We start from the raw sequence: 16,004 nt of genomic DNA, 5'->3' as shown, positions 1-16,004 counted from the left end.
ACAGTTTTTTTTTTTAAATATATATATATTTTTTAAAGATTTATTTATTTGACAGATAGAGATCACAAGTAGGCAGAGAGGCAGGCAGAGAGAGAGGAGGAAGCAGGCTCCCCACTAAGCAGCTAACCCGGCGCCCCTTAAACAGTTTTTTTAAAAGAATTGAAAAACAAGGGGCACCTGGGTGGCTCAGTGGGTTAAAGCCTCTGCCTTCAGCTCAGGTCATGATCCCAGGGTCCTGGGATCCAGCCCCACATCAGGCTCTCTGCTCAGCGGGGAACCTGCTTCCTCTTCTCTCTCTCTGCCTGCCTCTCTGCCTACTTGTGATCTCTGTCTGTCAAATAAATAAATAAATAAATAATCTTTAAAAAAAAAAAAGAATTGAAAAACAAGAACAAAACAATTCTTGTAGCTATTAACAAAATAATATTTTATATTACCACACTTCTGTCAAAAGATTGTTCTGCTGAAAGCGATTTATTCTGTTGATGTATATATAATTCAAGAAATTCAAAGAAAATTTCAGAGCTTTTCATATCAAAAATTCTGCCTTAGTCATTTTCCTTGCTTGATAAATGAAGTGCTGTCTTTTGCTGTTTCAGGAAAGGAGTGTACTCAGGATGAAAGCACAGCGGCTGCCATCTTTACTGTTCAGATGGATGACTATTTGGGTGGCAAGCCAGTGCAGAGTAGAGAACTTCAAGGCTATGAATCTACTGACTTTGTTGGCTATTTCAAAGGAGGTCTGAAATACAAGGTATTGCATTTGAACTATTTCCATTACGATGCCCTTTCTCTTCCTATCCATCCACACCTCATGTCTTCAGAGAAGGAAAGTTCATTGAGGACGAGGTTTTTTGTTTTGTTTTTGTTTCAGTCTGTTTTGTTTACTGATGATATATACCAGTACCTGCTGGATACATAGTAGGTGCGCAATATGTGTTTATGGAACATGGGTGTAATATGTGAAACGTTCTGGATTGATTTCATTTAATAGGTTAATTTTTAATAAAGTTAAGAGCTTACAGTAATGTTGTCACAAGAAAGCCCTTTAAAATTTTGTGGAATTGTTTGAATAATTAAATATTGGCACTTGGGTATTCGCAATTTTTGTTAATGCCATTCTAGACAACCTCTGAAGTTGCTGCAGATGACCCAAGACTTGGGAATCTCAATTGTTCTAGAATATCGTGATGCAATATTTGTAACAATTATAATTCCAGTTACTAGAAAAGACTATACACACATCTCCCAAATAGTGTGCTTTGATCTTGGAAATGATGCAAATGAAGCAAACCATTGAGTTAAATATATGTGTGGTTCAGCCTCACCGAGTCAAGTATACCTACACTGCTATACACGCATGCACACAATTTATGTGTTTTGGCCCGAAACACTAATCATTAACCGGTTTTCCTTCTGGGAGAAAAAGATATGAAAACAAGTTAAGTAGCTCCCTTCTTTTAAGGCAATTTTCAATGCAAGATATTACCTTCTATGGTAATAGACCCTTTATGGGTCTATGACCCTTGTGGACTGGCCACCCTTCACGATCTCCCCTGCCTCCAAGAATGTTCAGTTACCATGTGAGAAATACCTCCCTCGACAAACTTTTCGGTAGCCATCCTTTTCAAAACCAGTCACGCTCCAATGGGTCTTCTGCAGACGCCACCACCATACCCTTTGGGCCTGTTAGCTTACTGAAGACCTAAGACCTCAGAGCTAAACTAAAATTCTGAATATATATTAAATTTATCTACTACAGTGGTAGGGTTTATTTTGCCTGATCAGAGCCTTAGTGAATATTTTGTGATGTCTGTTGAGATGAGGATAAACACTCATAAATCCCCTTCTCTCTTGAAGTAATTTTTTTCGCTCTAGGTTATAAACAACCCTAAATAGGAAATAATGTGTGACTTCTCATTTTATTTAATTCTCATGAGTTCCTACAGTTTATGTCAAATGATTCTCAAACTTTCTTTATGCCAATGAAACAACATTTTGAATAAACTGGGTCTTATAGTTACTGAAAGCATGTAATAGGACATATTCCCAGTTATGAACCCATTTCTGTTCCATATGACTTGTTTACCTCAGGCAAGTATGTAAGCTTTCTGTGCTTAGTTTCCTCAAATATATAATGGATATAACAACAGCTTCCTCATAGGTGTTGTAAGGATTAAGGATCAAATTAAATAATAAAATACGTATCTAGTGCACATACAGTCAGTAGGAACTTGTGATATTATTAATCCTTCTGGCTATCAGCAGGACCTCTGAAATTAAACTTCTGGATATATATTTAAAAGTGGACATGAAAAAGCAATTTTACAGTTATAAAATAATTATCTTCTAATTATCAAGATCAAAATCATTTAAAAATCAGCATTTTTATAGAGGATATTTGCAAATGAAGGTCAAATTTATCAGTAAAAAAATCTGCTCACTGTCTTATCATTAGTGACATTGAGCAGATGACAATGTGTTCAGTTGCAAAATACTTGATAAGAAATGTGGAAGTAAAGATAATTTGCCACCCAGAATAGCAAAGACTACTTTTTAAAAGATATTATTTATTCATTTTGAGAGAGAAGGAGAGAGAGAGAGAGAGAATACAACTGGGGGGAGGGGCAGAGACAGAGGGAGAGAGAGAATCTCAACTAAACTCCATGTTGAGCTCAGAGCCCGTCATGGGACTCAGTCTCATGACCCTGAGATCATGACCTGAGCTGAAATCAAGAGTCAGAGGCTTAACCAACTAAGCTACCCAGGTACCCCAGAATGGCAAAGACTATTATGTTGTACTTAATTTCATACTCACAAGAACGTGATAAGCACTTCATATATATTATCTCATTTCATCTAAATAACACCAGTGGTTTCGTTTCTAGCATTGTCACCCTATTAAGATAAGTGAACAAAAGCTTTGAGAAATTATATAACTTAACAAGGTCAAATAGTGGATATGTGACTGGGTGACAATCTAACCTCGGTGCCTAAACTGGTCATCACTATACTATGATGCTCTCAGTATACATAAATGGCTCAAATATCAAGGTGAATTGTTTTATTTAAGATTACCCTATGGGGGTGCCTGGGTGGCTCAGTGGGTTAAAGCCTCTGCCTTCAGCTTAGGTCATGATCCCAGGGTTCTGGGATCGAGCCCCACATCGGGCTCTCTGCTCTGCGGGGAGCTGCTTCCTCCTCTCTCTCTGCCTGCCTCTCTGCCTAGTTGTGATTTCTCTCTGTCAAATAAATAAAATATTTAAAAAAAAAGATTACTCTATGAAACAGGGGGTTATCGTGTCTGTTTGGGATGGACACAATTTGACAAAGCCTACCATTACCAAGACAGCAACAGCCATATTAGATTGCCGTGTGTAAGGTAAAGATTCAGTGAGGCAACATTAAGACCATCTTCTCATGTCATTTAATTGACCCGAGGTTTTTTTATGAGGCTTTTTAGGCTGGGGGAGTTCTAGAGGAGTAATATTTACCACTACTTCCACTTTTAAAATACTGTTAGGGGCGCCTGGGTGGCTCAGTGGGTTAAAGCCTCTGCCTTTCACTCAGGTCATGATCCCAGGGTCCTGGGATCGAGCCCCGCATCGGGCTCTTTGCTTGGCAGGGAGCCTGCTTCCTCCTCTCTCTCTCTCTGCCTGCCTCTCTCCCTACTTGTGATCTCTCTCTGTCAAATAAATAAATAAAAAATAATAAAATAAAATAAAATACTGTTAAAGGGGCACCTGGGTGGCTCAGTGGGTTAAAGTCTCTGCCTTCAGCTCAGGTCATGATCCCAGGGTCCTGGGATCGAGCCCCACATCAGGCTCTCTGCTTAGTGGGAAGCCGGCTTTCCCCCTACCCCCGCCTGCTTCTCTGCCTACTTGTGATCTCTGTCTGCCAAATAAATAAAAATTTTAAAAAATACTGTTAAATGTTAAATATATCACTCTGTGATATATATATATCACTATATGACAGTAGCTTAAATGTTGTATAAGTATCCTCAGTCTGTTTTATATTTTGTAACTTTTTTCAGATCACAATGTTCTTACACTGTTTATCAGTTCACAAGGTACATATTTTTTTAAAAAGTGAAATGGCCGAAAACAGTAATATGTGGATGAAAACTTGTATTTATTTTCATTGTATAATAGTTTGTTTATTTATGGCAACCTTGATAAAATTATGAACTGAGAAATTATTATATATTTCATAAAATTTGTGGTTATAATTGTCCTGAAGTCAGCTTTTAGCTTATAGTAATAAAACCTTTCTATTCATGAAGGTCTTTTCCTGGAAATGGTGGTAATTTAAAGTCAGTGGAAATTTCGGGACATCTGAGTGACTGAGCTGGTTAAGTGTCTGCCTTCAACTCCGGTCATGATGCCAGGGTCCTGGGATCAATTTCTGCATTGGGCTTCTTGCTCAGTGGGGAGCCTGCTTCTCCTTCTGCCTGCCATTCCCATTGCTTGTGTGTTCTCTCTCTGACAAATAAGTAAATAACTTAAAAAAAAAAATAAAGTCATTGGAACTTTCAAGCATGTGCTGATGATTACATAGGCAGCTTGATGTCTTTCTTTGGATTTATTATATATGTTTATGAATAAACTTTTTTTTAAAGATTTTATTTATTTATTGACAGGCAGAAATCACAAGTAGGCAGAGAGGCAGGCAGAGAGAGAGGAGGAAGCAGGCTCCCTGCTGAGCAGGGAGCCCGATGTAGGGCTTGATCTCAGGACCCTGAGATCATGACCTGAGCTGAAGGCAGAGGCCTAACCCACTGAGCCACCCAGGCACCCCATGAATAAACTTTTTATGAATATTTTATTTGTTTGAGAGAGAGAGCATGCACAGGGAGAGGAGCAGAAGGAGAGGGACAAGCAGACCCCACACTGAGAATGGAGCCCGATTTGGGGCTCGATTTCATGACCCTAAGACCATGACCTGGGCTAAAAGGAAGAGTCATATGCATAATCATTTTATAGGTTTCTTATACTGCTAATTTTCTTACCATATTAATATAGAAGACCTTTGAGCAATAAAAGTGATTTGCTAACACTGCATCTTTAAATGCACGTTACCTCATAATTAATTGTGGAAATAAATAAAGATTATAATTTCTGGCATTTAATTAAAGGAAAAAGTGAAAAGGTAAAAGCTGGTTTCAAAGAAGACAGGAAGATGTACTTGATATAGTTCATTATTTTCCTTAGCATTTTTAAATTGCATATAGTTTTGTTTTGTTTTCGGATATGCAACCAAATTTAGGGTATAAATACTCGGGCCTGGCATAGAAAGAAAAAAGAGAGAGGGAGAGAAAGAAAGAAGAGACAGAGAGAAATGAAAAACAATTTTTATAATGTTAAAACAAAGATCATCACTGGCCAGGACTCAACTCCACTTCTGTGTCCTAACACTGTGTGGGACATGGGAACTTGGGGGTGGCTAGTTCTCTCCTCACCTGCTCTTTTTAACTCTGAGTCTCCTCTACGCTCCTGTCTTCTTCTTCCTAGAAATATTGTCTGCCTCTCACTTAACTGGTTTTAGAATCATTCGTTCCCAAAGAACACGAGCTACTGCTTCTTTTCACTTATGTCACAGGTTTTATCCACTGAAGGTTCTTAGTAAATACTTTCGATGTTAAATTGAATGATTAAAACAGGAAGGACAAAAGACCTTAAAAGAAAAAAAAAAAGTGTTGATTTTCCAAGGTATTCTCGTCTGCATATTAATGTTTCACATGCCATTAGGTGGCTATTTTATCTTGGCCTGACAGGCAGTTTAGGCATGTACACCTGTGGCTTTATATGTTTTTGTATCTAGTTAGAAACCTCATCTGTTTTGCTTTGTTTTCTGTCTAACCCCCCACTGACCAGGCTGGAGGCGTGGCATCTGGACTGAATCATGTTCTCACAAATGACTTAACCGCTAAGAGGCTCCTGCATGTGAAGGGTCGGAGAGTGGTCAGGGCTACGGAAGTTCCCCTTAGTTGGGACAGTTTCAACAAGGGCGACTGCTTCATCATTGACCTTGGCACAGTAAGTGTTACATACACAGGCAGACGTCTGAAGGAGAACGACTTGTCTTCAGATCAAATCAGACGTATGTGCTGGGGAAGATAATCCCATTTTCTGCACATGGGGAAGAGGTCATGTTTATGTGAGAGGCAATCATATCATATGACGAATTGGCAAGTACTTAAATCATACAAAGTGAGACTTCAAAGTTTTTATTCTCTTTGATAGGTTTAGAATGGAGTAGTGATTTAGTTCTTCCTACCATAGAACACACATTGAATCATTTTTAATATAGCTACCCTTCTGTCTGAGCAGAGCTTCCACTAATTATTTTTGTCCTTAATTGGGTGTGGGAAAACATTTTTTCAGGGGCAAATTAATTCCCCCAGAAAGCAAAGTTTCTAGGATTTCAGATGGATATAGGATGAGTCTAAACAGCCTGCCTGAGGAGATTTTAGGGGATATTTTGGGATCTATATCACACATATACTATACCATATTATTTCATATTTTTTAACTATTTTAGAATATTAAAAGACAAGTATGAATATCAAGTATCATCTTAATGGGATGGGCATTATCTGACTTAGATTTTTATTTTTTCAGGATAAGAGGCCCCTCTAAGTTCAGGTATACTTATTAATGATTATTTTTTAAAGATTTTATTTATTTATTTTGAGAGAGAGAGGGAGAGAGTACAAGGGGGAGGGGCAGATGGAGAAGCAGACTCCCTGCTGAGCAGGGAGTTGGATACAGGTCTCCATCCCAGGACCCTGAGATCATGATGTGAGCTGAAGGCAGATGCTTAACCAACTGAGCCACCCAGGTACCCCGAATCATTATTATCTTGAAAAGAAGTATTGCAGGGTCTTGTGCTAGACTCTAGAAGGTGGGATTAAGTTGGGCCTTTTAAACTTTGTAAAAAAGATAAAAGGCATTTTCTACCACTGCAAACCCATGGGCAAAGCAGAGAAGGCAGGAAAGCCCAGAGCATTTATGATGCCCTTCTCATTAAGCAATATACATCAGCATCCTCCTCATCATCACAAACCTTTCTGCACTCAGCATTGTACAGAGACCTGCTCTGACCTGTGCTGCTTCCGTTAGCCTGAAGCTTGCACAGGCTGTGGAATTTCATCCCAGTGCACAGCCAGTGAACGGTGAAGCCAGGATTCAACCCTGAGGATATCTGATTCCCACCTGAGCATTTTATTTTACTGCCTCTTCATGGGCGGTATTTTGGGGGAAAACATCAGAAAAAGCCAAAAGAGTTTATGCCACCTGCATGGAGAAGGGACACTAAGGATTTTGAAAATGGAGCCACACAGTCAAGGTTCTGTTAAGGCAATATTAACTTAGCAACTGCACAGAGATTAACTGTACAAGGTTATAAATCATTTGGAAAATGGACCCAAGCTATAAACTTCATGGGTTTCTCTCAGTTAGGATATACCTGTAGTTTTATTACTGCTAGTGTATAATTTGACTATCTTGGATCATACCAGCTTGTGTGCACGGTTGCCACCATCATATTAATAACGCCCAAAGTACATTTCTCAGTGTCACACTTACACATCTGCACCCCAAACAGCAGTCCCACTGCCCTGAACCTCACTGTGAATTTCTTGGAAGAGCCCTTTTCAACTTTAAGTGGTAATCCATTCTCCTAACTGGCTTCTCCTAACATTTTTATAGCTCTTTGTCCCTTGATAATTTAGGAAGTGTTTTAACACATAAGGTAGCTTTTTCATAGAAAAAAGAGACCTCAGTTTTCATCCAAGCTGAGCTTAATCTTAGATTCTCACCTATAAAAGTCGGATATTTGATTAGATGATCTCTGGGGCCCCTAAGCAGAAAAGACCCTTCCAATTGGTCATGTAATTCCTCACAGCCATTACGTGAACATATTTCTTTCTTAAAATAACTTTCATGTGTAATGTAATTGCTTCAACATGCAATCGTCTCTTTAATTACCATGAATGGCTTCCAGTTCATCTTTCTAACTATCTACTCTTTAACCCTGAGTGAGTCATTAACTGCTCCAAAGCCTTGACTTCCTCATTTATTGTTTTCATCTTGACTCTGATTTCTGATGGTACTTCTAACCTTGGCTGACTATGATTCAGTCTCCCCTGACACAGAGTTACATCTGGAAATGAAAGTTGTCATCATGGTTTCCATAAGAGACAAAAAGCCATAGAGGGTGGGAGCAAGTCACTTACATTAATGCAAGCTGAGTGGTAACCTGGGGTTTTCTGTTCTTAATTTACATTCTTTTCACTACTCTAAGTTAACTTGGTGGGATATATGATGGTATGGTTCTACAGCAGAGTATCTTGCAACAGTTTCTGAACCTGCTCAATTCAGAATTATGTCTAATCTAGTTTAGAATCTTCTCAAAGTAGTATTGTTAATGAAATCATTTATTATTTTGTTGAGCAGGTATGGAGCTTCCACATGGGTTAGATAGTTGGGTGCTGTGGCAGGCAAATGGTAGTTCCAGTGACAAATTCTGTCTTCACATGGGTAATGTCTGCTGTGGGAGTATGGCCCATAAGTACAGGCTCAGACAGAGCCTCTATTATGAGGACAGAGCCTCTATTATGAGATTCAAGGAAATTATCTGTTTAATAGTAAATTATCTTTATTTTATAGAGTTAATTACCTTTAATGACTTTCAAGTTGTCTCCTGCTCTCATGCCTGATTAGAGACATTTTGAATGATTTTGTTTCAGAGATAGTTGATTGTCTCTTATGTTGTAGAAGTACACCATACCCCAGAGAGATACCCTGGTAGGAATCAAGCAGTACTACATATACTCATTTATTCGCATGATCTCTTTTTATGTTACTAATCTTTAACCAGTTGGTATGTTGCCAATGATTTCTGAATGGTGATAAGATCTCGCAATTACCTCGGAGACTGTATTTTTGGGTTATGTCACAGTAAACAAAGAAGGACATGGGACCAAAATTATCTCTACCATAAAATCTTAATGAGTTCATGATTTCATAATTACCTTCTGCATTAGACAGTACAAAAAGAAGTCAGTGCAATTTCTTTAAGTCTATTCTATTATCCAGGTATGAAAAAAGTAGGTTGGACCTCTAAAGTTCTCATCCATCTAGAGCCAGCTGGTCAAAAGTAAGGTTATAGACATAACCAAATCCTATATTTTGATTTGATTTGAGGAAGTCAACTTTTTTGATCAGCAATCACTATTGTTAATATGATATGCCATATACCTTTGAAACATATGCTATTATAGGATTTGAGACTACAGTAAATATTTCCTGATATGACCATGTAACCACCTCGATCAAAAGCATGAGATTATAAAATTCCCTATTTAATACTTTGAATGTTAAGAAATCATCAACATTGTAGAGGATGATTTGGATAAGCTATCTTATATTTAGTATACTCTCAGATAATAATATGGATCATGGCTAGATCTTAGCAATTTGGAATTTACTGAATCTTTGGAAATCTTAGCAATTTGGAATTTACTGAATCTTTGAACTGTGAATTTTAATGTTGGTGAATTTACTAATCATCATTTTCCCACTATTTTTAAGGCTATGAAGTGGTTGAAGTAGTTGTAGAAATGGCTAACAAAATCATATCTAAATATACTACAACAAAACCATCAGTAACTATGGAATGTGGATGATTATGGAAGGAATCCATAATTTCAAAGTTGGGATCTGGGACTGACTCTTTTAGAAATATGTGTCAGAGGGGCGCCTGGGTGGCTCAGTGGATTAAGCCGCTGCCTTCGGCTCAAGTCATGATCTCAGGGTCCTGGGATCGAGCCCCGCATCAGGCTCTCTGCTCCACAGGGAGCCTGCTTCCTCCTCTCTCTCTGCCTGCCTCTCTGCCTGCTTGTGATCTCTCTCTCCGTCAAATAAATAAATAAAATCTTTAAAAAAAAAAAAAAAGAATTCCGTGGGATATTTAAAAAAAAAAAAGAAATATGTGTCAGAGCCAACCACTAGGGGAGAGTTGGATTTCACAGGAGGAGGAATTTCTGCGGTGAGTTTCTAATTGTGCTGTTGGGCATGTTCCATTTCCTTGTTAACTTGTTTGGTCAGTTATGCAGCTTTGCCCCACTCGCCTTGCTATTTATGACCTATTGCCCCCTCTTTCATTGTTCCCTCCTGCTGCTATGAAACAGCAGTCTGCACTTCCGCATTTACCATTTGGTCCACAGACCTCTTTTTCTGACTTTCACTCCCACCATTTCTTTGAAAATTTTCATCCTATTGGAGCAATGGCTTCTGCTAAATCCAGGGGACACTTTGTTCCTTATCTACTCCAACTGACACTGTTGATTACTCCCTTTTATTTCAGCCTCACTCCCTCTCACCCCTGGCTTCCTGCTGTTCCTCCCTTTCAAGCCATTCTTTCTCATTCTTCTTCACATGGTCTGCCCACCCCCTCAAGTTTGTTTGTTTGTTTGTTTTTAAGGATTTCACTTTTTATCATTGTCTCTTTGTACATTCTTCCTGAGCAAACTTGCCTTCACCCAAAGCTTCAACTATTCATCCAGTGGTAAATCTCAATTTTATAGTCTCACTCAGAACTCTTACCTGAGATCTAGTCAGCATTTCAGACTACCTCCCAGATATTTCTTGTGTGTATCACAAGAACCTCAAACTCAACAAGTCTAAAAATGGAACTCATTAACTTCACCCTCTCATTCCAAAATGGTTTCTCCTCTTATGGTTCTTACCTTGTTGAATGGAGCTACCCATCTTTCAGACCTCAAACTTCAAATCTTGAAGTCATCGAGATGACTTCTCCCAGGGACTTTATAATCAATTGCTCACTGGGCCTACTCTCTTCTACCTCTTGAGTGTCTCCTGAATCCTTCTCATGCTCTTTATCACTGTGATACTATCTCATTGTCCTTGCACATGACACTTTCCCTCAAGTCACCATGCTTTTGCTTTGCACACATTGTTTCCTTTGCCTAAAATCCACTCTTGCTCTGCATCACTTTTCTGGTAAGTGTCTGATATCATCTCATCCTTAAATAAAAAAAAGTGTCTGATATCATCTCATCCTTAAATATTTAACTCCGATATGGCTCTTTTTATGATGTATTTCTTGGCCTCTTCCTCCCTCTTTCTCCTGTCCCACCTCATACCCCTGTAGAATTAAATAAGCCTTTATCTCCTATTTCATGTCAACTTGCAGACTTGCCTTGTCATTTCACACATTTCCTGTCCTTTCATTTATCAACCTCACTCACTCACTTTGTCCTTATTAGAAAGCCCAGAACTTACAGTCACTCAACAAATGTACAGTCTCATGCAGTCATGTGGATAGAGATATAATTTTCTTTTTTTCACTTTTAGCTCAACCTGAGTTCATAGTCAAGCTTCTATTTCTTTTTTATTTTTATTTTATTTTTTCAGTGTCAAACTTCTATTTCCACAGAAGGATTAAAAATAAAATAGTCTTGTCCTATAAGGTGAACCTTGTTTCTCATGAAAGCAAATCAGACCCATCCACCCATCCCCTTTTCTATCCCCCAGGTATAGAGGGTATGTATGCGTGATATTATGGCCTGGGGATGGGGGACTGGGTTGAGAATGGAAGTGAGTCTGGTTTGCAGTGTTTAGCCCTCATTCCTCTCTAACATTCATTGAGGCTTTGCCATTTCATTCGTTCTTGCGCTCTGGGCTTTGAACTTTGGCCTCTGTCCCAAGATTGTTCCTGGAAAATATCTATAGCCTTACTTTTGTCTTTTGATATCTTACCCTTTCTGGTTCTGTCAGCCATTATAGTAGCCCCTCTGGAATTCTGCCTTATTTTTCCCATACCACATGCTGTTGTGGGGATACTGTACCCACATTGTACCAGTGCTCATTGGTCTGACTGCGTGGACACTGCCTGCAGTTGTTTCTACTCTAATGTTCAAGGTCATGGATGAATATATCTCAAATGGGTTGGAGGGGAATGTACTGAGCTCTTGTCAGAGATTCACTGCATCTGATCAAGTTTCCTAGTCTCTTATAATCCCCATACTCTTCTCTTCTTGGACCTGACCAACTAGTCTCATACTGTTTCACAGTGTTAACCCCTAAGGACAAGACTCTGGTTCCTGATATGCAAAACCAATTTTCTGTAAATTGCTGCATCCTCAACTCCTTCCCTCAGAAAATATTACTTTCACAAAATTAAGGTTCTTTTAAATTAGACCTGTGTTGGCTTTTGGACTTTTGTCTCTACTATGACTTAAAAATAATCATTTGAGAAAAACAACAGCAGCAAAAATGAGCAAAGTCTTCTTTGTTCTGGGTAAATTTGTCATTATCTGAAAGTAATCCATTCCACTACTTTTATAAGGAGAAAGCCTTGAGGCAATAAGAAAGATAATGGGAAAAATAAATCTAATGTTAAATCTCTAAAATTTACCCTTCAACAGAAGTAGGGATGAATGGTACTTACTGTGCAGTTGGTGTGTGCTGGGTGCTAGAGTTTAAAGATGGAAACCAGATAGTCATTGACTGGCAGGTGTTGTCAAATGGTGAGAGGCACAGACACATACACAGCTTGGAGTACGATGAGGAAGAAGGAAGGAAGGGCTGGAATGGAGACACACACATTACAATTAGAGAATAGATGAGGATACTAGGAAAGACTGCTCGCAAGGTATCAGGATTTATGTTTTCATTCTTACAAGCTCACATTAGAATCATTAGGGAGAGGTTTTTAAAATACTGATGACTGTGTAATATGACCCCTAAAGATTCCGATTTTAAAGTTTTGGGATGGGACTTTGCGTAAGTCCGTTTTAGGCCCTACCTCGGGTCATTTTATTGTACAGTTAACATTGAGAACCATTTCAATATGGGAAATGTCTAAAGGTGCTGGAAAATTCAGGGTTAATTACACGTCTGAAAAAAAACAGATCAGTTAAAAATAGTTAAGTTACCAATTTGTGTGGCTGCCAGAAGTTATTTTTGATGAAATGTGACTATAAAACTTTGATTCGCCAAACACTCGGAAGAGTATAGAGAACATAATTTCACCAACTCTCCTTATCGCTACAAAAACAATGCTCAAAAAGCTGTCACCTGGTCTCAGTAAGTGACACCATCAGCAGCCAAGCTAGAGGGGTCCAAGTCATGGTGCTCTCTCCTTGTCCTCCAGTTTACACCCAAAGGGCGTTGTTGACCAGTCCTGTAGGCTTTAACCTTCTAGCTATCCCTTGGTTCTTCTTTTTTCCGTAGCCACTGTTCTGCCTTAGTTCACAGGCAATCTCTTCCTTTCTGTTCACCAAGCCCTTAGTGGCCATGCAAAACCACCCCATTTATCTCCCATTCTTCAGTCAAAGGTGTTTTAAAAAATACATATATGTATCATGGAATGATATTGAGTTGCCTTGGCTTTGCACAACAAGACAGGATGTAAATAAACGCCTGTTCATCTAACCCCTCCCCAAAAGTTCATGGTTTAAAGGTTAAAAAATAGGAAAAGGTGGATTCCTAGAGGTATCTCAAAAAATCATTTATGGTGTTTAAGTTATGTTTAGAGAGCCTCAGGCAAAGAGGATATCTGAATGAGCTTTTATATTTTGTTAACTAGATCTAAGGGAAAAGTAAGCACAGTAAAAATAAAGCCAGTAGAGGCAAGGGAGAGCAAGAGTCTGGCCTCCCTTCTCCTTTCATAAAACTGTAGATGTATTTAGAATAAGTAACTGAGCAAAGGACAAAAGAGTAACAAGTTTATGCTGAATTCTTTGCACATGTTATGAGTCAACATCACATGGGCTGTTCTGAGTGTTCCTTTAAACTCAGCTTCTGAAATCTTGCTTCCCTTTAAGGGCATCATTGAGCATTGTTTTATTTCTCCTCTTATTTCCTGCCCCCAAATGAGGTTTGACTGCACTTTGATGTTTTACTTGTTAACTCTGACCATGTAGTTTAAAGGAAATTTTAGAAACCTCTAGTCTGTCCCCATTGTGGTTTTTTCCATAAATACCACTCACTCCCTTATTGGTGGTCCAAACAAATTGCCCATAACAGTTCTCTTTACTCCCTCATTTACTTTTCCAGTTATCCAGAGTAATTTTGTTTTCCTTTACTAGTTTGTGTATTCAGAGTTAATTATAATTGGACAAACTTCAACTATAGATTGCTCATGGGCAATTTGTACATCAGCAAATTTTGGCCAAAATTTAAGTGCATTTAATTCTGAATTGAATCGATCCTTCCATTTTGACAGGGGGCTTTATGTCCCTTCCCCCAAAGAAGTATAACGTTTAGTGTTGAATTGTTAAATTCTTTAGAATCTTAGAGTGTAAATAGTTGCCTCTGAAACCATGTTTGTTTTATCATTTTCAGGGTCTCAACTGCTTAAATCAGCTTTACCAAAGAATTTTTATCTAAATTCCATCAAAGTATCATAAATAAAACAATTTATGTTTTACTTTTACTAAAACAATTTATGTTTTACTGTTTTAAATTTTACTTTTTTTCTTGTTGTTGTAATAGTATGTATCACCTGTTACACCAGTTCGGGTATTTTTTTAGCTCTGTGTAGCGTTCTTGGTTTTTTTTAGCTCACTCCCTCCAAAAAACAGGGTAAGTTGAATTATGGGAGCGTTTTTCAAGCACAGGGTCAATTGAGCACAGAGTTTCCTTGTGCACAGAGTGAAGAAGTGGTCTTACCCAGCTACCTCTGAATGGAGTAAGTGTTGGTAGTGCAGCTTATTAATAGTACTATACACATTGATTTAGCACAGTAGAGCTTTGTTAAAATGAGATGTCCTAACTGCATCATCCATCCATGATAGAATTTAAATTGCTCAGATTTAATGAACTGCTTAAATTCTGTTTAAAATCTAAACAGATTTTCTATTTAAAATCTAAAGCACGTTTTAATGTGTTGTTGCCATGATTGAATGAAATATATTTGCAGAAAAACTTAAGTAGCCTTGAAAAAAGAGGGTTTTTTAAAATTAATACTACTCTTTAAATAATTCTGGTTTGGGGCAATTTATAATTAAAGTCCATTTTTATTGTATTTCTTATCTGAATTCACCACTGAAAATTAAGTCTAGGGGGGCGTCTGGGTGGCTCAGTGGTTTAAGCCTCTGCCTTCTGCTCAGCTCATGATCTCAGGGTCCTGGGATTGAGCCCCACATCGGGCTCTCTGCTCAGTGGGGGGCCTGTTTCTCCCTCTCTCTCTGCCTGCCTCTCTGCCTACTCGTGACCTCTCTCTCTGTCAAATAAATAAATAAAATATTAAAAATAAATTAAGTCTGGGAAATAAGATAATAGGTCAGTTTTATAGAAAGAATAGCACAAAATTAACTGAAAATAATAAAAGAGTAAGCATAGCACAAAGCATTCATTTTCATGCCAATAAGAAACTTTCTTTTTAAAGACTTTATTTTATTTATTTGACAGAGAGATCACAAGTAGGCAGAGAAGCAGGCAGAGAGAGAGGAGGAAGCAGGCTCCCTGCTGAGCAGAGAGCCCGATGCGGGGCTCGATGCGGCGCTCGATCCTAGGACCCTGAGATCATGACCTGAGCTGAAGGCAGAGGCTTAACCCACTGAGCGCCCCCCAATAAGAAACTTTCTGTAACACCTTTTTTAGTGACTGGGTCATCTTTGAGTTTTAAAAAGGAAAATTTTACTTTTAACAGTTTAATTATTTTTATGAGCATTTCCTAGATGTGTTTTTTGCTATTTAAAAATTCCTTTTATTGAAGTGTAGTTGACATACAATGTTATATTAGTTTCAGGTGTACAACATAGTGATTTGACAACTCCGTACATTATACAGTGCTCACCACGATAGGTGTAGTTTCCCTCTGTCACCATACAACATTATTACAATGTTAGTGAGTATATTCCCTATGTTGTACTTTTCATTCCTGTGACTTAGTTATACCTGGACGTTTGTACCTCTTAATTTCCTTCACCTATTTCACCCACACCTCTCCCCTCTGACAACCACTAATTT

General features: G+C 38.4%; 1 protein-coding gene across 1 annotated transcript in view; it reads left to right on the top strand.

Moving 5' to 3' along the window:
- SCIN (scinderin) overlaps window positions 1-16,004 on the top strand; it is an 80,291-nt gene that overhangs the window by 6,816 nt on the left and 57,471 nt on the right. The window contains exons 2-3 of the mRNA XM_046020002.1: window positions 600-754; window positions 5,877-6,038. Of these exons, the coding sequence (XP_045875958.1) occupies window positions 600-754; window positions 5,877-6,038 (317 nt within the window). The remainder of the gene's footprint in view (window positions 1-599; window positions 755-5,876; window positions 6,039-16,004) is intronic.

Source organism: Meles meles, chromosome 10 (assembly GCF_922984935.1).
Source record: "Meles meles chromosome 10, mMelMel3.1 paternal haplotype, whole genome shotgun sequence".
Lineage (NCBI taxonomy): Eukaryota > Metazoa > Chordata > Mammalia > Carnivora > Mustelidae > Meles > Meles meles.
Note: the sequence above shows the minus strand (reverse complement) of the source record. Positions and strands in the feature narration are given on the sequence as shown.